Here is a 22032-nt window from a genome sequence, read left to right as displayed (position 1 = left end):
GACCTGGTGGACCCCTTCACTTTGATGAATATGGAGTGGTTTAAAAATGCATCCACTTTAGTGTGTAGAGTAGAGGGAAGCTCAAGCTAACCCTGAAACTGGCTGATGGGAAAAGAAATCTCTCTGGAGTCTATATTCTTTAACCATGCAGTATTTATTGAAAAAGAAAAGAATGATGAGAGATGGGTTTGGGAAATAGGGAAGACAGAGGACAGAGAAGAATGTGTAACAGGGCATGGATAGGAGAGGAAAGATAAGATATTTGAGCATTCTGTCTGACACTCAGGCAGAGGCAGATGTGATTAGTTGTTGACTGGGGAAAAAACTAAATATAAATTGAGCCCCGTAGGGTGATGGAGGATTTTTGCTGCCTGAGTCAGAGAAGGAGGAAAGGGCACAGGCTTCTAGATCTTGTTGCAGAAAGACTCATTCCGACAGCATATAATTTGCATCCTGGTTCCGTGGGAGAAGAGGTTCATAGATGGGCACATATTCTCACACCCCTGAACCATGAATTGGAGTTTTCCACCTGAAAGAAGCAGAGACAGACTACAGTGAGGAGGCTTCCTCCTCTAGCCTTAGTCTTCCTCGATGGTCCCCAGTGTCCCCATGCGGGCACGCCAAGACCTCCAACTTGTATATTCTTCTTCCCTCTTCCCCTTTCACCCCATCAGTTGCCTGCTCCCTTTAGAAAGGGACCAGACAAACCACAAGGGAAGTCAGGCAGTGTGGTTCATGGAATGTAAGTAACCAAGATCCCTTATTTTGGGGATAAGGAGTGAGTGTAAGGGTGGAGACATGTGGGAATGTACTCAGACAGGTCTGGCAACCTGTGAACACAGACTGATAGAAAATTGCTTATTAGTTTATTCATTTAGTCAATATTTACTAAATGCCTACCATGTTCTGGACATTGTGCTAAGTGCTAAGAATATATAGCCACAGTCCTGAGTTTACAGTCAATGTCTCAATGGCTCAAGGGGCAATTCACATATTTCTTTAACAGGAAGAGACAGCCAGTCTATCTACCTCCTTTTAAGACATTCTAGGCCTGCTAGAAATGTTCTCTACCTCTCTATCAGTAGCTAGAATTCTACTCTTAATTCTTGAAAAGATAAGGTTCTCCTGAATCTCCAAGTTTCTGGGGAATCACAGTTTGATCCTCCTCAGGCCCCTGCTGCCCTAACTGCTCCCCATCAGTACTCGAGTTGGTTGATGTGTTCTCTGGCAGACTGCCTCATGAAGTCCCCACACACCTTCAAAGATCTTCTTTAACATGCACTGCTGGGAGTTCTGAGTGGAGCAGACTCCCTCTCCACGAAGGCATTTTCCTTGATCATTCATAAAAGAGCATGTGTGGCAATTTAAAACAGGGCCTGAAAATTTAAGATAAGCCTGGTGAAATTCCCTTATGGACCAGGTGTGTAGCCTTGAATAACACATCTAGGGAGGGATGATGGGCAACAAGTAGCTTGGATACAACACATTTCATTTCCTGGTTCTTGTTGGGGATCTGAGGGCTCTGTGTCTGTCTGATAAAGCATATTCTCTCTTCTACACCAAAGGCAATTCCTTCATTCTTACTGCTTCATTTATGATTTTCACTGCTGATGGATCCAAAATTTCTGTAACTGTAACTTTTACTCCAATTCATATCTCCATTGGCTTCCTAGACATTAATAATTAAATGCCCTTCTGCCATGTCTGACTCAATAGAAGCAAAGTAGAACTTATCACGTGACTTTTTGTACTCCCCATCATACTCTCACTTATCCACAAGGCACAAACACTTGGAGTAAAATCTGACTGATTAATAAGCTATGTTAGAATATTCTGATGTTGTAAACCCTGTAGAGAGTCTGCATCATTCTCCATTTTCAAATTGAGCTTATTGAAGGTCAACTTGTCACAAAGGCATTCTCTTTGAAATGCTTCCGTTTTGCCTCTTTTACTATCTCCATTGGCAATTCCCTAGTTAAGGAAGCATAAAGCAGTGGAAAGAATAGGGGCTTTGGAGTTAGACCTGAGTTTGAATCTAAGGTTTTCTCCTTTCTAGCCATGTGATGTTAGCCTCACTTCTCTCATCTGAAAATTTGGAGTACTTTGCACTACTTACGCAGTGGGGTGATATATGAATTACTTATGTCTGGTAATAACTTGAGGCATCAAACTTTGGATCTTGTTTTCCTTCCTTGAACAATTCCTTTTTAGTAAGAGTTAAAGAACTTCAGTTGTCCTGGGAACTTATTTCTGTATCTAACAGACAAAAGTGTCTGCATGTTTTACTTTCCATGTTCAAACAAACAAAAAAACAAGGAGCCACCAGCTCCAATGCTAGACATCTCTACACAGGGTTTGCAAAGTATTCTAATGTAGTTTGTTGAGAGGTAGATTTAGTATGAAGCTCATGAAGGTTAGTCTTCCATGAGTTCCTTCCAGGGGAGCTGTGGGCTTTTGTATACATAATTTCTCAAGTAGAGTAAAGTTGGAGGGACTGCTGGCATTTTGTATTTGTGCTATTTTTTTAAGGAGGGGCCTCCAAATTGTTTAGCCATCAGGATCCCACAAAACCTGGATCCTGCTTCCTGGTATTATTGTAAAGAGAGTCTGTGGGAGAGCTGTTTGTGAACTATTCTTTCTCCTACGCTCTTTCCCTAAAATTGGGTTTTTTGAAGTGTTGCCTACTTCCCACCTGAAGTCAAGGACTAGCACCCATCCAAATGTGGTTCACCTGAAAATGTGCTGGAAGTTGGACTGTCTGAAGGCTGTTCACCCATTGGCTTTTCACCTGAGGTCTGTTCACCTGTAGCCTGTTCAGCTGAAGCCTGTTCACCTGAAGACTTTTCACTGGAAGGCTGTTCACCCGAAGGTTGTTCACCTGAAGGTTGTTCACCAGAAGCGTGCTCACTGGCAGCATGTTCACCTGAAGCATGTTCAACTGCAGCGTGTTCAACTGCATCATGCTCACCCGAAGCATGTTCACCCGAAGCACGTTCACCTGCAGCGTGCTCACCTGTAGCATGCTCACCTGCAGCGTGCTCACCCAAAGCGTGCTCACCCGAAGCGTGCTCACTTGAAGAGTGTTCAATCGAAGTGTGGTCGCCTGAAGCATGCTCACTTAAAGTGTTCCCGCTTGAAGAAGTCTCATATAAAGCCTCACCATCTGAAGGGTTTGCAAGTGAAAAGTACTCACCTGATAATTGTCGAACTGAAGCTTGGTGACCCATAGAGCCAGGAGGCTCATCAGGCTGACCTGATGCTCCTGGGATGGAGAAGTAACAGAAGAGAGATGGTGAAAATGAGAGAAAGAATATCCAGGGTAAAGACTACTTTTGTATAGAGTAAGGCTAATGTTTTGGGATTCCCAGGTTTCCTGTGGGCCTAGATCAGGCACCTGAAGATATTGCAGATGTTGGAGGAAGTCAACTAAGTACCCAAGAGACCATGAAGGACAGAGATGTTAATGAAACACACAGAGACCACCTCTGGGATTGAAGGAAGAATTTTAAGATCCATAATATTAACAAATGCACGGTGGGGAAGCTGACTCACCCATGCACCAAAAGCACCTGAAGGGAGATTAATGTGCCTCCCTGACAAAGCTAGCATCAGGAATTCAATGTATCATCACTCATGTAATCAGAAGTCCACCACCAGCCTTCCCTCTAGTTCCTCTATGGGTGAAAGGCAAGAAGAATGGAGATTCAAGACAGAGAGAGAAAGCAAGTCATTTTCAATAGCTGAGTAATTCTAGTCAAAATTGAAGGTGGAAGATTTTAAACTTTGGACAAGATAAATTTTAAACTAGAGCTTACAAATATCTAATGAACCCACAAAAATTATCATAAAGGATTAAGACACCTTTATTTGGCAAGTTCAAGTTCTTGCCCACACTCAATCCCCAATCCTTGCGGGTTGGGGACTCAAAGCAAAGTTGCTATCTATTATTAAGAAGAAAACATTCATTGCTTATATATCTCTGAATTGAGATTCCTTGTGACATACCATTTACACCCACTTCATGGAGTTGTCATGAGTATTCAGTAAGAAATTGTGAAGTGCCTAGTCCATTGCCTAAGTGCTTAATTAATTTTAGTTTTCTCTCTTCCTCACCTTACACTGGGAATTACAAAACTCTTAGCTGGTCATTCTTGTCTGGTGAGTCTCTTCTACCTTTAATCCATCTCATCAATGACTGTCAAACAAATTTTCCTTAAGTATGACTTTCATTTTATTGACTGTAGCACTAAACAGACAATTTGATTATTACTCTGATTAGACTGAGTAACCTAGAGGAGGGCAAGTAGAGTATGATGACTGAGTTATTAATCCTCAACAAAAGCTGAGAGGAATGACGAGATTTTTGTGGCTGAGGTAGCCTAAGGCCTCAAAGTACTCTGCTCTGTGAGAGTCATGCAATAGATATGTATACATGTTCTGGGTGACTTGCAGTCATTATAGTCAATGACTTTATGAAAGACTAGGATTAGAATATGTTGATAAAGGAAACATAAGATTTAGTAAGGCTTTTAGGTTTTTATTTTAAGAAGTTGTTACAGAAATATTATCTGCTTGACTGATTCTTCAACAGTTAACAGAAGTTTTAATAAAGAGATATTTCTGATATAGAAAGGGGGCTTGAAAAAGCACACTAATTTCTTAGTCATTCTTATAGTTTATGACTCACTGCTTCACCATGTGGCTGGCACATCTGGCAGCTATGTATCTACGTTTCTGAGTCAACTTTTGAAAGTTTAAGAAGGCAAAAAACAAGATCTTTGAGAACCGACAATACAGAAAACACTTTGTCATTTAACCAACAGCTGAGAGCTCATGGCCTCTCTCTTTTCCTGTGGGAGGAGGGAGGGAACACCGCTCAGCATCAATCAGGATCCTGAGAGGGACAGAGACAACTGGATGGATAGAATATAGCCATGAGGGAGAGACTTGTAAGGTCTCTGGCTCATAGCCCTGCTGTGTTCTGAGATGGCTTTCTAGGCACATCACATTCCCATCTCCTTATATCTTTCCTTGCCATATTAACTACAGAAAGATCACTTGCACTCATTGGGACAAACATTCATTGGACTTCCACAGCACACCTAGACCTATCTCCTCATCTCACAGAGCATCAGGTAAAAATGTTGAGTGGCTCAAAGAAGTAGGAATGAGACTGTGCCAGACCAGTGGGCCCCTTTGACGGTAAAGCCATAACTAGGAGGAATTAACTGGTTCAGGAGCTCTCAGAGTTGAACTTGTTTAGCTATTCCTGATTCTGAGTCAGATTGATTTGGGTAACTAAGATATTGGTCTTCCTTCTTCAAGGGCTGAAACACCTTAAAGAGGTCTCTTACATATCTACCCAAAGCCAAGGTAGAAGACTCACCTCTGGCAGATCTAAGCAGATAAAGACTGATTAGTAAGAGAAACTTCATCTGGATTTTGGGAAAGAGGGGCCCCTGGTGTGGGGCACCCAAGAGCCGTGAAGAAAAACTGTGAGCAGAAGCTCCCAATGCTGAGTCACAGCTTCTGGGACTTCTAGAACCTCAGAAACAACCCATGTTACCTCACAATGGGTTGTGCTCTGAGGTTCTTATGTAGGCTGTTAGGCAGGTTGGCAAATTGTATCAGTGAAGTCTAATTTGCCATGAGTAAGGTGGCGTGTTGGGGCTCTCCGCCCTATCTTAGAAAAAACAATCTTATTACCAAAATAACATATACTCTTTGTAATAAATTTTAAAAGATATCTGCTCTCTTTTTACAGTGTTCTTGACAGTGAGGTGTGATTGGCTGGTTATTTTCTGTTTTGCTCTCTAAAATAATCAGCCTTTTTTTGGCCCTGTACCCCAGAAGGCTGATCTCTATTGACTTGATCACGTAAGTGCTGGTTGGGTTTGGCTTCAGATTGGGTTTAGCCAATGGATGACTGGAGTGGGGAAATAGACACAGAGATAGAGCGAGAGAGATTAAAATTGAAGTATTTATTTTTCCTATTCCCTCCCTGCCACAGTTCTGACACTGGCTGGGTCTTTACATGACAAAGCTTCTGTTGGGTATCCTCTCTTCCACGGCTCCAGCTCTCAACCACGCTATGGTAACATGTTTTCCTTCCCCTGCTCCCTTAAGCCTAGCGATGATGATGGTCTCTTACTATTGCTAAAACCTAGATGCCCCAATTTTCCTTCTTTTTGTTTCCTTAACCATGACCACTTCTGTAAATGGTCTTTTCATAAAGGCCTATATCAATCATGGCTTTGGCAGGAAAGAGATGGCAAATTCAAATGGATAACTAAGGAGAATTTACGCGATATGGGCACAGAAAAGTGATCAACAAGGGATAGTTGAAAGCTGTGCCTTGAGCAGAAACTTCTAACATGGAGGTAACCAAGTTGAGAAGATGGATGTGGTGAGGCATCCACTTGGTATAAAGCTAGAACTTTTGGGGGATTGAGTGGCAGAGATCTTCTAGCCCTTATCTCCTACTTCTCCCCTGCCCACCTCTCTTGGACCACTTTGTTACATGTACCACTAAATGCTGGATCTAGAATAGATGTATATATCACTCATAATTATTTGTTTAATATTTGTCTCCCCCATTGGACTCTAAGCTTCTTGAAATAAGGGTCCTTGTCTGTCTTGATCACTGTTGTATCCCCAGTACCTATAGCAGTTTGCCACAAAATTTGTTGTTCTTGGTGCTGTCCAGTCCGTTCCAACTCCTGGCAATCCTGTGTACAGCAGAGAAGAACTCAGCCTGATCTTTTTCCACCATCCTCTCATCTTTCAGCGCTATAGCAGACAATGCTCCGCTGCTATTCACAGGGTTTTCATGGCTGGTTTTTCCGAAAGTGGGTGGCCAGGTCCTTCTTCCTAGTCTGTCTTAGTCTGGAAGCTCCACTGAAACCTGTCCACCGTGGATGACCCTGCCGGTATTTGAAATGCTGATGGCATAGCTTTCAGCATCACAGCAACATGCAGCTGCCACAGTATGACAACTAACAGACAGGTAGTGTGGTTTTCTATCCGGGAAATGAACCTGCGCCACAGCGGTGAGAGCACCAAATCTTAACTACTAGATCACCAGTGGCTTTGCCACATAATAGGTACTTAATAGATGTGTCCTGAATGAATGAATGAACAAATGAATTGTCTTTTCTGAGCCCTTTTTTTGCCTCATGGAGAAAAATCTATGGAGATTTCACTAGGGGTCAAAAATTGCAGAGGGAGGCCTACCCTACTTGGCTTGAGTTGGAGGACAAAACTAGGATTTCTAGATTTGAGGCTAGGTTCCTCTGGAGTAGAGAAAGACATGAAAGAGCATACTGTCAATAGTTCCTTTCTTTCATGTGGAGTGAGTTTGGGGAAATAGCTCTGGGATCACATTGAGTCAGACTTTTGTTTATAGAAGAAGTAGAAATTAGTGGAAAGGAAGTGGTGCTATTTCTACTCCCCACCAGTTGTTTAAAGTTTGGTGGCACTCCTCTTTGCAGTTATCAAAACTTTCTGGTATATCCCTGCCTCACCCCTCCTCAGGAGTCACGGTACTGAAAGACAGGAACTTAAAGCCTGAATATTCTCTCCTTAGACCTAATTCTTCAACTTTTTCCTCCCTCTTTTCTTAAGGTTGGCTTTAAAGGACTGTATCAGAATCCCACCCAAGCTGGCTTTCCCGGGGGTCTACTTTGGAAATCTTCTCCCTGTGTCCAGCAGTCTGACACTTCAAAGCCAAACCTGTGTGTATTTGAGCACACCAGATAAGAAAACACGTGGTGATGGAGAATTCACCACAGAACTGGAAGAGTTCTGGAGCTGAGACATCCAGAGATGTTTCAGTCCCTGTCTCCTTCCTCTGCCAATCTCTTCTAAATGAGCTGGTGTTCCAGTTTCTAAAGTCCCTAAATGAATCAAAGAATCAGCCAGCTCAGCCCCTGTAATGTTTGTGGCCTGGTTCAAAAAGATGAGCAGAGCCAAACAGGGTCTTCTCCTAGGAATTTGCAGTTGGAACACAGAAAAATAGAAACAATTAGCTATGGAGAACTGAGTTAAGGTCATTTAGACTTGTGTGCTGAGACCACTATTTGGGGCCAAATGCAGGATGAGCAAGCTGAGAAGTCCAAGAGAGAGTAACAGAAAAGAACACAAAAGAGATGAGAGACACTGCCTCAGTCAGTTTATCTTAAGTAACAGGGAATTACATAGATGTACATGTAGGAATACACACCACCCAGCCTGGGCCTCATGGAGACCTGAAGATAATCCGTGACTTGAAAGGTGGTTCTGGAGATACAGCAGTTCTAGTAATAGTTACCTTATAGGCCTTAGTTTCTTCTACTCTTCCTGCCTATGTTCCTGCTGCTTTTGTTCTAAACTCACTTTTCTCTATTCTAATTTGTGACTTCTGCTTATTTATAACTCCTACTGATTCATAACTTTTGCTTACTTATAGTTTCTGAATGTTCATTACTTCTGCTTACTCATGACTTCCGTTTCTTCGCAGCTTATGCTTACCCCTGACCTCTCCTGACGCGTGACTTTGTCTACTTTTTGGCCCTAATATGCACTGTTGACTCTCCTCACATTCAGTTTTCAAGAGAGAATCTCAGTGGTTTATCCTCTCACTATCACCATTTTTGCACAAAATTCTAATGTCAGGCTACCTCATAGGGCTTTTATGCAATTCACGGTGGCCAGAGTGGAGAGTCTATGTGATCTATGTTAAGAAACCTAGGAAAGGGTCATAGCTGTGGTAACCATTCTGAAGCTCCCCAAAAATTGGAGGGCAGTGCAGTAAAATTGTAAGGCATGCTGCTTCATCTGTGCCGTGTTACTGCTAATGAAAGGCATTGAGACCTTTTGAAATCTGCCCCCACATTTACTTCCTCAGTCTCATCTTTCTGCTCCTCCTTTTCCCTTCTTCCATCTTCATCCCAAGCTCCATCCCACGGCAGTTCCATATGCAACTTATAATCATCCTCTGAATATGCGATGCTTTCTGCAATTTCATGGTTCTCCTCCCCACTTTTCCTGAAATTGTACTTCTCCATCTCATCTTCCTGAGGATAATTAATTCCTAACTCTTCACATACTCCCTGGGAAGTCTTATCCGTGTCAATTCACCCCCTACAAACTGAAGACTCCCCAAATCTACCAATCTGGCCCACAGATCCCTTTCTTTTTAGTTCAGACTCATATATCCAACTACCAGCTGGACGTTTCTTTCTTCTTTTTCTTCTTTTCTTTTTTGTGAGGAAGATCAGCCCTGAGCTAACATCCATGCCAATCCTCCTCTTTTTGCTGAGGAAGACTGGCCCTGGGCTCACATCCGTGCCCAGCTTCCTCCACTTTATACGGGACGCCGCCACAGCATGGCTTGACAAGCGGTGAGTCAGTGCGCACCTGGGATCCAAACCTGTGAACCCCGGGCTGCCAAAGCGAACCATGAGCACTTAACTGCTGCACCACCAGACTGGCCCCACCAGCTGGACATTTCTATCTAGATATCCTAGAATATCTCAAACTCAACACTTGTAATACTGAATTCACCATTTGCACCCCAACTCTGTTCCTGGGACCTTTAGCTCAGTGATTGACTTCTTCTTTGCCCTCACCTCACACATACCAGTTTTACCTCTAAGTAGTTCTTCAATTTATCAGGTCCTCTCTATTCCTGCTAACGTAACCCAAGTTCAGGCTCTCATCTTCTTTCCCCTGGACCACTGGAACACCTTTGTCTTGCTCTCTGTTGTCCTTATCAGAACCTTCCTTTTTTCTGATGCCAAAACTGACTTCTAAAACTAAAATTCTGAGCAATAAAGTGCCTCTTAATCTTCTGCAGAAACTCCAAATAAAGATCTCCAAGGTCACAGGGCTTCTCCAGCTTCATCTTCCATACCCCTACATCCCTGCAATAGCATAGCATGCAAACAGCTGGTTAGAAACATCTGCACAGTCCTTTTGAGAAACTACATCTCCACTGTCAGACTCCACGAACCTGAAAAAGAGAGGCCTGTTGAAAGGTGGGAAATCTTCTGCTTGCCTGTCCATATAGATTTGCCCCTTCTGTGATAAAGCAAATCAGTCAGGGATAGGATGGGTGATATCACTGGGAATTGTGTGAGTAAAGGGATAGAGCAATTTCTACCTTTCACCTGACCAACTTTTCGTAACTGTGACTCAACTAGTGGTATGCTGAGAGCTCACTTGAACTGGTTTATGAGAGCTGATTGTTAAAGTTTCAGAGTTTTACAACCTGGTTGTTGAACACGAATATTATTAAAAATTAACATATAAACTGACAAATTGTATTAGAAACAAAGATAATAAATACTCAAAACCTCACCACTTATTAATTATTTTACTATGTTTTACTATTGTCTGCACTCTCAAAGGTTACTTAGGTCTCTTGTATCTGTATGTTGGAAATACATATAATGGAGTGCACATCTCTTCTCCACTCTCTATTCAGTGATGTCAGGATGGTAGCTCGAAATTGCCGTTTACGCCACAGAAATATACAAATGCTACAAATCAGCACTCTGCCTACCCTCCCTCACCCCACAAGCTGGTTGTTAAACATTTACCAGCATACCAATGGGCTAAACCCACGTACTTGTCACCTGGGAAAGTTGATGACCAACTTCTCACTGATGACCCACACTGAAAGCTTGCAAACTTATTCAGAATAGGAATTCCTATCTGACAGGACAACTGATAAGTAGTTTTAAAACTAACAGCCAGGGATTCCACTGTGGTTGAAGCCAGATGAGGAATGATAATTTGCACTAATGGTTGGGACCAGTGTATCCAGTCTTTTGTACCCACTGGTTACTGATAAAGGTTATCTGTAACCTTCATATAAGGGCCTACACTCCTCTAAAGTCCTGGAGTTCTGCCACCTTCATGCCAAGCTTAGGTCTCACCCTGGAATGTTTCCTGAGATGCCCAGGACTCTGCCTTCACTGGGTGCATCTGCAGCCATGCCTCCTTTCACTCCTGGAGACTCTGCCAGGGAACCAGGCTACCTTCTTGTAATTGAGGGCAGGGAGGAGAATTAGCAAACAGCACACAAACTAAATATCTCATTAAGTTATCTCAGTACACAAAGTTCTTATGTTTATGTCATATAACAGAGAAGAGGATTGTGGAGAAGTTTTATGGGCAACACAGTGTTGGCTCAGAGGATCCCAAGTTATTTGGTCCCCTGCACTCAGAAAAGATGGAAGATGCGAAGCAGGATTTCAGGGGCATCAGCAAGGAATCTTGGTTGGGGATGGGGGTGCTGGAGTTATTCCCAGGACTGCAGGCCACATGGCGGGGAGGATCTGGGGAGACGCTGTCTGCTGGGATCAGAGCTAAATGACATGCTTATTCCTTAATGAATCTCTCTTGCAGTGTCTGGGCTGACCCCTGCATCAGCCTGGGAATAACTGAATTCCTGCCTTTACCGCTTCTTTCTCACCACGCACTGATAGCATCAGAGCAGGGTTGCTTAATCTTTAAAAAATGCATACTATGTTTTGGTAAACATATAAAATCTTAGGGTGTAAAACTATACCCTTTAACCTTGACGGTGGCTGAGCAGGGGGTTGACTGCTTTCTGATGCCTCCATGGGCTGAGATGATTTAGTCAAGCTTTGTGTAGACTGTACTAAGAAAGCAATTAAGTTTTATTTTCTTTTTTTCAAGGGTATTATATTAACTATATTAATATATTTATTAAAATGACACATGCTCTCCCACCCTAAGATTCTGATGTTATCTGCCCCCACCCCCAGCTCATGCACGATGCACAATATTGAGTCCCTCAGCACCCCACGGGCTAAAATGGGTCTTGTCTGTCTTTTCCACTGCAGGAAGGACTGCAGTGGAGGGAGTGAGGGGCAGTCCCTGGTCTCGGGCAGCTTGGACAACTAGGCCCTCCAGAAAGAGGATCAGGGAGAAGCTCCAAGAGTAGAGAGAAAAGAATCCCCGAGGGTTGGGCTAAGCAGCAGGGCCCACTCCCTCTCCCCCTCCAAAGCATTCTAGGCTTAGGACTAAATGGGAGTCCCAGAAGAACCATTTAGTACAAACCTTATTCTTAGTAGATTATAGAAAATTATTACTGCTGAGATATGTCCATTCTTGTTCATAATGTGGAGCTGGTGCTAGGGCCCTTCTGTGTCTAAAAGAGCCATCTCTGGCAGGAAGCCCATCCTCTTGTCCTCAGACACTAATTGGAGGCTCTTGGGACTCACCATGACTTGGGTTTCCTTGGCAGAGTGACAGGGTCAATGGAGTCTGCAGATCTGGGTTTGAATCTGCCAGTTATCCTCTTTGTCTCCTGCTACCAATTGCTTCCTTTTAATTTTCTCATCAATAAAACGGAGATATTAATAACTACCATATAGGCTGTTGTATGAAAATCAAATGGAATCATATTGTTCCAGTATTTAGCACCATCTCTGGCATATAGCAAGCTCTCAATCCATGTCATATGTCGTTTTGGAATGGGGTAGGTGACACAACCTCCTTAGATTTCAGAGCTGGGCTGGGGAATAATTATACCCCTAAAGAGTAAACTTTCATTTCAGTGAGTTTCCTGTTCTTAAGCTGGGAGAGAAAGTTAATGCAGAAGGAGATGGGATATGTTCATTCTTGAAGTCTGGTGTTTGGGAAAGGGTGGACCCAGGTTCTGGGGTGTGCCTCGGGCTGCATAAGCCAGATGCCAAAGCTACAAAGCTTTTTCTCCAGATCAGTGTTTTTAGATTACATTCATCAAGCGTATCAACAAGTAAAAAATCTCTATCTAGTCTGGAATGCAGTCTGCCTGGAAGATAAACCCAAATCTGCTATTTTGGGTTTAGTGCTTTATTTAGCAACAGTCTAGGCACATATCCATTTCCATGAAATCAGAAGATTTCAAGAACTGGATTCACACCATATTCAGGAAAGTAGTCCCCTTATGTATGGAAGATCATGGCTAGGTTGCCCCACCTCTCCAGGTTCATTAGCTTACTGGAATCTCACAAATCCTCTGGCTGAGTAAGGCAGATGTGATTCTCCATTTAAAGCTAGGAAAAATGAGACCAAAAGAAGCCATGAAAGAACGTGTCTCCCTCGGTCAGACCAGCAGAGGCAAGCAGAGCGTGCGAGGCCGGCAGGCACGCCGGTCTACTATCAGGCTCTCTGTCCACTCTGCCTCCTGTGGATGTGCAGCCCTTGCCTCAGCTCCCATTGGTTGCCCCTCCCAGCCTGGGTTATAAAGCCGGAGTCTCAAGGGCTCAGGGCCTGCAGCTCTGCCTTTGGCTATTTTCTGGTCCTGGGTCTGAGATGGGTACGCACCTCCTACTGCTGCTGCTAGGCCTCTCCATGATGTTGGGCTTCCTGCACGGTGAGCCCCTGTGGGACATCTGGCAGGACCCTGGGGACTGGGTCTAGGTGAGCAGACCCACATGGGGCTGTGGATTGATGGGCCGTGGGGAGTCGAGGAGCAAGGCACAAGGAACTAACTTTAACCTTAGAGGTGATCACAGCCTTCATCCTCACTCCATTCTTTTTCCTCCCTCTCTGCCTCCTCTCTCGGTTTGCTTCCTCCATTTTTGGCCCCACTCTGTTCCTCTTCCCTTTCTTCCTCCTCCCTCCCCCATTTTGCTTCAGCCTCCATCTTCCTCCCACCTCAGTTCTAGTCCCTGATACTCCCCAATTCCTCGAGCTTTCTTGCTGAGAGCCCTGAATTTGAGTTGAAAGGGAGCAAAGAAGGTTCGTTGTCTGTGGGCTGCTACCGAAAGGACTGGGAAGAGTGATCACGGTCCATGAGTGGGGTCCGGCGGAGCTGCAGTGTAGCCCTTGACCTTCTTCCTCCAGCAGAACAGTCCATCCTTGGGAGTCCAGGGGGATCCTGTGTGTACTTGGGCACAGACCCAGTGACCCAAGGCACGCAGCCCTCCTCCCAGGTTTAAGCCCAGCATGAGAAATCACCTGCTTTCAGTGCAGTGGGAACTTGTCATTGTCCAGGCTGAGTCTGGGCTGGAGGGTGGGCTCCCTCTCCTGACCAGCGGGGAGGCTATGCCAGAAGAGCCTAATTATGCTGGTTTTTACTTTCCAGCTCTACAATGTTTCCAGTGTGATAGGGTCAATGCCAATGGGGTTTGCGAGAGTGGAGAAAGCTTCTGCCAGACTGAAGGCAGCCAGCAGTGCTTTCTGAGGAAGGTCTATGAAGGTAGGTGGGATCTGAGAAGTCTCCTGGGGTGACCTTTGCCTGATCTTGAGGGAGCTGGCTCGCTCAGGAGCCCAGGAGGCAGAAGCAGAGAGTGTGGGAGGGTTTTTTTTTTTCCTTAAAACGTTGGGAAAGTGTCCTCTAGATCTGGTGCTGGATTGCCACTGGTGCTTGACTGGACCCATAGACCTATCAGGAAAGAAATGCTTGTTGAAGGGTCCCTGGGTCCTTGGGTAGTCCCCATACATACTCAGGGACGACAGGAATTGGACTATAACAATTCCACTGGAGCTTGTTTGTGGTAGCACTTTGGGGAACTGGAGGCCTTGGAGGATGGCCCACTAGGGGCCTATCTCAATCATCACAGGGTGGCTGATGTCCCTCCCTACCCGGCAGTCTGACTCCTCAGGACAATGTGCTGTTTCTCCTCATTTGTTGAATCACTCATTCTCTCAACAAATATTTATTGCTTACCTCTTATGTGGCAAGCACTTGAAGTTGGAGGCCACAAATTTCTTGTCTTTCTTCCTCTCCAGGTGACAGACTCCTGTATGGATACCAGGGCTGTGGGGACCTGTGCCTCTCCATGTCTTTTTTCAAACAAAATGCTCGAGTGGATTTTGTATGCTGCAGTGACACATCTTTCTGTAACAGGTTTTAGAGACTTGGCCCTTCCTTGCTCTGTTCAATTGTTTATTTAGCCCTTTTCTATACTCCTGTAGCCTCAAAGGACCAGTTCATTTTCCCCAGCACTGTCCAAACCCTGAAACCTGCTCCTGCTCAGCTACAGGTGTTGCTGTTTCAACAGTTTAGCCCACCAGATAGATGCTTTCTCCTTCCCTCTCTCTTCCTCAGATTCTGGTCTCCTTCCTCTTCTCTTTCCATACTTCCATCTCTCCCTCCCTTCTCCCATTATTGTCTGGCACATCACAGGCTCTCCTTCCCTCCTCCTTCTCTTCCTTCCTTTCTTCAACAAATATTTTCTGACGGCTAAGCCCTGTAATTAGATGCTGATTATATAACACCGAATAAGATACACCTGATCCCTGCCCTCAATGTGCCTTCAGTATAATGGCTCCCTTTCTGCCAGGCTGACCAGGGTCACGATGGCTCCAGTATCTTGCCTCCCTCTTATTCATAGAACTTAAGGCTGGAAGGGACTCCTTCACCACCCCCTTCATTTTACACACACATGTGCACATGCACACACACATGTGCACTCTTCCTCAGTCTTTCTCCTTTTCTGCTGTTTAGCTTTTTTCCTAATAAATCCTGTAATTTTTTATGTTTGTGTTGTCTGGAATTTTTATTTTTATGTTTTAATTATATGAGTAAAATACATATTCAATTTAGAAAAAGTTAAAATACTGGCAAAAGTAGACATCACTAGCAATCCCATCCTATCATGCAGAGACATACCTTATTTACATTTTCAGGTCTATATTTCCAGGCTGTTAAAAGCAGAAGCAGGTCATGATGTGTATGTATGTGTGTATATAGATATAAATATATATACATTTACATATATTAAAAGATTATAACCTGCTTATTATGTAATGTATCATGTTTATCTTTCCAACTGTACTTCTCTGTTACCATCCCTTGTTGGTTGCGTTTTAGTGCATTATATGACCTACAAAATTTATTTAACAAGTTCTGTACAGTTATTTAGATTATTTTCAATTTTTGAAAAATCAGGTTTATTAAGTCATCATTAACATACAGTAAGATTCATCTTTTTAGCTATACAGTTCCTTCAACTATGGTTAATTATGTGTGGGTCTATGGTCTTTTTTTTTTTTTTATGCATATGAGTGTCCAGTTGTTCTAGCACCATTTCTTGGAAAGACTATCCTTTCTCCTTTGAATTACCTTGGCAACTTTGTCTGAGATCAATTGACCATTTTGGTGTAGGTCTATTTCAGGACTCCCCCTTTACTTCCATTGACCTATATGACTATCCTTATGCTAATACCATACTGCCTTGATTACAGTAGATTTGTAGTAAATCTTGAAATTAGGTAGTGTGAATCTTTCAACTTTGTTCTTTCTCAAAGTTGTTTTAAATATTCTGGGTTCTTTGCATTCCCATGAAGATTTTCAAATCAGCTTAACGATTTCTAAAAAAAGTGCTTGATGATATTTTGACTGGGATTAATTTTATATGTGTCCTCTAAGAATTGGTTTAGCTATGCCGCACAAATTTTGATATATTATGTTTTAATTTTCATTTAATTCAAAATATTCTCTAGTTTTTACCTTTTATTTCCTCCTTTTACCTTTAAATGTGTTATTTAATTTCCAAAATTTGGAGGTTTTTCCAGTTGTCTTTCTTTTATTGATTACCAGTTTAATTTCATATAGTCAGGAGACATACTTTGTATGATTTAATTTATTTTAAATTTGTTGAAGTTTTATGGCCCACAGTGTGGTCTGTCTTTGTGAATATTCCATGTGTGCCTGAAAGAAATATATATTCTGCTACTGTTGTATATTCTACAAACGTCAATTAAGACTAATTGGTTGGTTGTGTATTCAGATATTCCATCTAGTGATTTTCTGTCCACTTGTTCTATCAATTACTGAGAGATGAGTTTCAAAATCTGTAACTATTATTATGAATCTGTCTATTTCTTCTTTCAATTCTATTGGCTTTCGCTTTGTGCTTTTTGAAATTCTGTTGTTAGTGCAGAAAACATTTAGGATTATTAAGTCTTCTTGGTGGATTGACTTTTTAAACAGTTAACTAATGTTCCTGTTTGTCCGTGGTAATATTCATTTTCCTAAAATCTGCTTTATCTGATAATAATATAGCCACTCCAGCTTTCTTTGGGTTAGTGTTTGCGTATATATCTTCTTCCATCCTTTTACTTTTAGCCTACCTATATCTTTGTGCGTTTGTATTTTGAGCAGAGCATATATTTGGTCTTGGTTTTTAATGTGAGTTGATTTTCTCCGCTTTTAATTGAAGAGTGTTATACTATTTATATTTAATGTAGTTATTGGTTAGATTATAAGTTACCATCTTGCTGGTTGTTTGCTATTTTCCTACAGAATAATTTAGGCATTTTTTGTGCCTTATTTTGGACTGTGTATTTTTTATGATTTCATTTTATTTCCATTATTGGCTTATTAGTTATACTTTTCTAAAATATTTTTAGTGGTTGTCATAAGGCTTATGGTATACGTCTTTAATTTATCACAGTTTACCTTGAAATACGTGAAGTGCTTTTTTCTCTTGATGTCCTAGAGGTTTTCTCTTTATCTTTGGTTTTAAGTAGTTTGATGGTGGTGGTGGAGGTGTTTTCAGTATTCATCTTGTTTGAGATTCTTTCAGCTTCATGGATCTGTGTTTTGATGTTTTTTACTATTTTTGGAAAATGTTAGCTATTATGTCTTTAAGTATATATTCTGTCCCATTTTCTATTTCTTCTCTTTCTGGGAGAATAATAACATATGTTAGAATGTTTGGTACTATCCTACAGCTCTTGGATAATGTGGGCTGGTTTATTATTATTATTATCATTACTACTACTACTACTACTACTACTACTACTACTACTATTATGTCTCTTCATGTTTCAGTTGAATAATTTCTATTGCCCAGTCTTTGAGTTCACTGATTCTTTCCTCAGCTGTAGTGAGTCTACTGACGAGCCCATCACAGAAATTCTTTAGCTCTGATATTTTGTTTTTTTATTTCCAGCGTCTCCATTTGACTGTTTCTTAGAGATTTCATTTCTCCTTTCAAATTCTTCATTTGTTCATGCATGTTGTCTAACTTTTCCACTCAATCTTTTATATATTAATTAAAGTTATTTTACTGTCCCTTGTTAATAGTTTCCACATCTGGGCTATCGCTCAGTTTAGTTTTGATGATTACTTTATTTCTTGACAATGGATTGTTTTCTTTTGCATTTTTGTCTTTGTAATTTCTTTATCAAATGCGTAGCATTGTGGGTAGAAGAGTAGAAAATGAGATAAATAATATTGATGCCTGGAAATGAATGTGCCTCTTTTTGTGTCAGGCTGTTAGTAGGAGGGGTTGAGTCAATCTAGTCAAGAATCATGACAGGTTACTTTTTATTGTTGCTATCATTAGTGTCCACGTGCCACAGGCTTCAAATTCCTCTAGTGACGGGCTGCTGTTTTCTTGTGCTTAGGATGGTGTCCGGGATGCTGTGGGGTTTTTCTTTGTGTTCCTCCCCACTCAGCTTTTACATATCCCTGCACTCCTTCATGACAGAAGAGGACTCTCTCCAAGCTTATGCTGCTGTGAGAGAGGAAAAATAATTTTCCCTCTACCTCCCAGGTTCTTGGCTGAGAGACCCCTCCTGTAATAAAAGACAGATTAAAGGAGAAAAACAAACAAAAGTTTAATAACATACATACCTTCTGTATACATGGGAGAGACCAAGGAAAACTGGGTAACTCTCGCAAATGGCCCAAGCCACCACCTTAAAATACCATCTCCAGCTAAAGACAAAAGAAGATGTTGGGGAGGGGGGAGCCAGTTATGGGAGGTGACCCAGGAAAAGCACAGTAAGCAAGGGTAAGATTGTTATGCAGATTTAAGTCACTGCCTTCTCCTTTGATAAGAATTTCTAGGGATTTAGTCATCCTCCTCTTCTTGGTGCAGAGAGGGAGACATCCTTCCAAATGGAGATTTCCTTTAAAAATGTAAATGTCTCTTACAAAAGGGTAACTTTTACTCAGTTCTCAGAGCTTCTCCTGTGTCTGCTGTTTCTTAAAAATAACCAGCCTAAAATAATCCTCATAAGAGGTATATTTGGGGATCGTATATTCTGCTCCCTTTCACTCCTCTCTCAGCATTATAACGCTGCTACTAAACTTGTGGTTGCAACAGAGGGACTCTCTGTTACCTGGTTCAACTGGAATCTTAGGCTGTGTCTGTATGCCTGGGCCTCAGGACCATGATTTTTTCAGTACTCTTGCCCCTCCTTTCTGTGTCTTTCTGCCTTATTCTGTGTTTAGTCTTGGGTGATAGTTTTTGCCCCTTTCATAGAAGTAAAGATTTTTTGTTTTTTCTATCCTTATCTTACCCACAATAGGACTTTGCCTGTGACCTGGGGTCAATAGGATTTTCTGCACCTCCCCAGCAATTTAAGACATTTGCTTCAGAGGAAAAAAGGGTCAAGGGAAGCAAGTGAGGCTGTGTGCCTTTCTCCTAGCAGCTGCTGATCAGGTCTTGCAAGTCTGCAAGGCTGTGGGATAGATGTGGGAGGTGGGGTGGAGGGTGGGGCTCCATCTGGTCTCCTACCACGCCCCAATTCTTTCTCATTAGCACTGGGTAATCATCTCTGGAATAGAGGTTGCAACTAAGTGCAAAATAATCTTAGGTCTGAATCCCTCGTTTATTTCAAACTGACACTCAAGTTCTCACTTGGTTTTTAATACTTGTTATAAAGTTAGCTAATGAACTCTTATGCTTTTATGCTTTAATCTGCTTTTATGGAAGCCACCTCTTTCCTTTGTGCTCTGCCATAGGTGAGCCAGTTTGTGTGTCTACTCATATTCTACCACTACTACCCATTTAATCAATTTGTCCTTAACTTGGAATTTGTCAAAATTTACTATAATAGAGCCATTTTAAATGGAGTCAGAGCTGCCTTTTCAGAGAAACTACTTCACTGTCTTGAACCTTGTGAAGCCGGGTACCTGAGGATTACTGTAGATATTAAACCAATTTGCTGTTTTTCCTGTGTAACTTGAGGGGTGACTCAGGGGTCTCAAGGGTTTATGAGCTTATTTGCCAAAGGACTGGTCAGCTTGTTTTGCAGGAGAAGGAGAATGCCTTCGGGGATGTTGTGATCACCGATGGCCAGCCCTCAGCAGCTCTTGAAGCCTGGAAGTCAGATTGCCCAGAGGCTTTTCGGGAGCGACCCTTTTGTTTCTCTGAAGCCAGTCCTTCCAAGCTCTATAAAATCCCCTGGTTTCTGTTCTTGGGGAGGTGGATTTGAGGGAACCCAGGCTCCCACCTGCTTGTTTTGGCCAATACGAATAAATCTTCCTCCATCTCTAAGCACCAGTGTCTCAGCGTTAGGTTTACTGGGCATCAGGCACATGAATTTGAGATTAAGAAGTTCGGTATCGCTTGGATTGGGCAGAAATGACGATTGTTTTACAAGCGATTGTTTGAGAAGTCAGCAGAACAGACATCCTGATCACAAAGACTGAGGATTGTGGACTTTCTATCTGAAGATAGAATCAATAGTCAATCAATGTCTGCCTCCAACTCCAATTAAAATTCTTTGTAATACAATCTCCCTTCTTTGCCTTTAAAAGCCTCTAACTTTTACTCCCAAGCAGGATGCTATCTGGTTTTGAATCTGTGCTCCCCAAATTGCAATTCTTGAGACCCCAGATAAACTTTTTGCTTCTCTTGCAGTTTATGCCTCTTATTTGTTGACAAATTGGCCCTTTTAAAAAAATGTTTTGGCTTTTTCGGCCTTATTCTAAGCCCTATCCTGGCCTCCATAAGCACACTGACTACAAAGAACTATTTTACTCAAATGGTTCTTCTAGACTGCTGATTATTTGATTTCTGAAGAGCTCAGGTAGGAAGAGGGAGTGGGCCCAGCTGCTTAGCTCAGCCCTAAGGGATTGGCTTCTTTGGAGCTTCTCCCTGGTTCTCTCTACAAAGAATCCAGCCTAGAGGTCTCTCTAATTTCCCCGTTTATAGTGCTTAGCCCCCTGGATTATGAGTGATTGAGGGCTAAACCTCTGGACATCAATGCTGCCTGGGCAGTGATTATTTTGAAGAAGAAAACAAACATTAACTGCTGTAATAACACAAACTACAGAAGGTAAAACATGAAAAATCTTGACTGTGAGGATTCAGAGAAAGAAGACTACCACAGATTCTACCTGAGTAAGTGGGGCCTGGAAAGGGAAGGTTAAAACTATACTTCCCCAGGCAGCTCTTTATCTTGGTAGTATTTGGGAGAAGGGGGTCGGCTATGTGAAATATTTATGAATAGCAAAATGGGTAGAAAGTTCTTAAATATTGAGAAGATGTGCTACAAGGCCTTTGGTGTCACTAGTAGGAACTGCAGGTCCTGGGGGCACATATTCAGCCTGTCCGCTGTTCAACAGCCCCTGTGGCACTGCACTGGGCACACGTCTCTGCTCACATCACTCTTCAGAGGATTTTCCTCCTTCCTGTGGGTGCCGATGGACACTTTGACCTAGAAGGCCCAGCCCTCTCAGGTTGCTGGGAGACTTCCTCTTGGCCCCCTTCTCCTTTCTGCTTCAGAGACCTGCCTGTTCTGCAACATCTTAGTCTAGAAGTGCCACTTGACTCAAAATCTTCCTCTCCAGTCCTGGTGTGTCCTTCCTAAGGAAACACCCATTTCCTTGACATCTGTCTTCCAGCAGGTGCCACCTGGATGGGCACACAGTGTCCATGGGATTCTGTCTCCACAGATGGAGCCAACTGGGATCCATGGACTGGTCTAGGCACCTCTGCCCCGGACCTGCCCTCCCCTACCCAGGAAAACACCCTGGTTGTTTGGCAATTCTGCATCCATGCATGTGGGTACAGGCAGCACTTACTTTCTCTCTCGTGGTCACTCTTGGCTTCAAGCTTACTTTCTCTCTCGTGGTCACTCTTGGCTTCAAGTTCTTCCTTTCCCTGGACTCATGACCTCACAGCATTTAGCCTTCCACAGCTTCCCTCATGTCTGTGCTCACACCCACCCCACAAGGAACTTAGCCCCTTTTCTGAATTCATCTTCTCCTCCAAAATAACAGAAGGCATTTGTGTGCACAAGGGTTTTGAGAGTCTGGGGGTTTAACAGAGGGGTTTTATACCACCA

At 42.7% G+C, this 22032-nt stretch overlaps 2 protein-coding genes across 2 annotated transcripts; one reads left to right on the top strand and one right to left on the bottom strand.

Moving 5' to 3' along the window:
• Positions 1 to 404: 404 nt before the first annotated feature.
• LOC131408162 (acrosomal protein SP-10-like) lies at positions 405 to 9044 on the bottom strand. The gene is made up of 6 exons (XM_058544717.1): positions 8877 to 9044; positions 5387 to 5459; positions 2969 to 3262; positions 2732 to 2923; positions 1257 to 1376; positions 405 to 529 (listed from the first exon to the last, which is right to left on the bottom strand). The coding sequence occupies exons 1-6, from the start codon at positions 9042 to 9044 to the stop codon at positions 405 to 407; spliced, it is 972 nt and encodes a 323-aa protein (XP_058400700.1).
• Positions 9045 to 13308: 4264 nt separating this feature from the next.
• LOC131408282 (protein PIP-1-like) lies at positions 13309 to 15427 on the top strand. Its single transcript, XM_058544873.1, has 3 exons — positions 13309 to 13369; positions 14084 to 14197; positions 14731 to 15427. Exons 1-3 carry the CDS (start codon positions 13309 to 13311, stop codon positions 14853 to 14855), a joined length of 300 nt encoding a protein of 99 aa, XP_058400856.1. The 3' UTR covers positions 14856 to 15427.
• Positions 15428 to 22032: the final 6605 nt, after the last annotated feature.

This window comes from Diceros bicornis, chromosome 7 (genome assembly GCF_020826845.1).
Source record: "Diceros bicornis minor isolate mBicDic1 chromosome 7, mDicBic1.mat.cur, whole genome shotgun sequence".
Taxonomy (NCBI): domain Eukaryota; kingdom Metazoa; phylum Chordata; class Mammalia; order Perissodactyla; family Rhinocerotidae; genus Diceros; species Diceros bicornis.
This window is presented reverse-complemented; position numbering and strand designations above follow the sequence as displayed.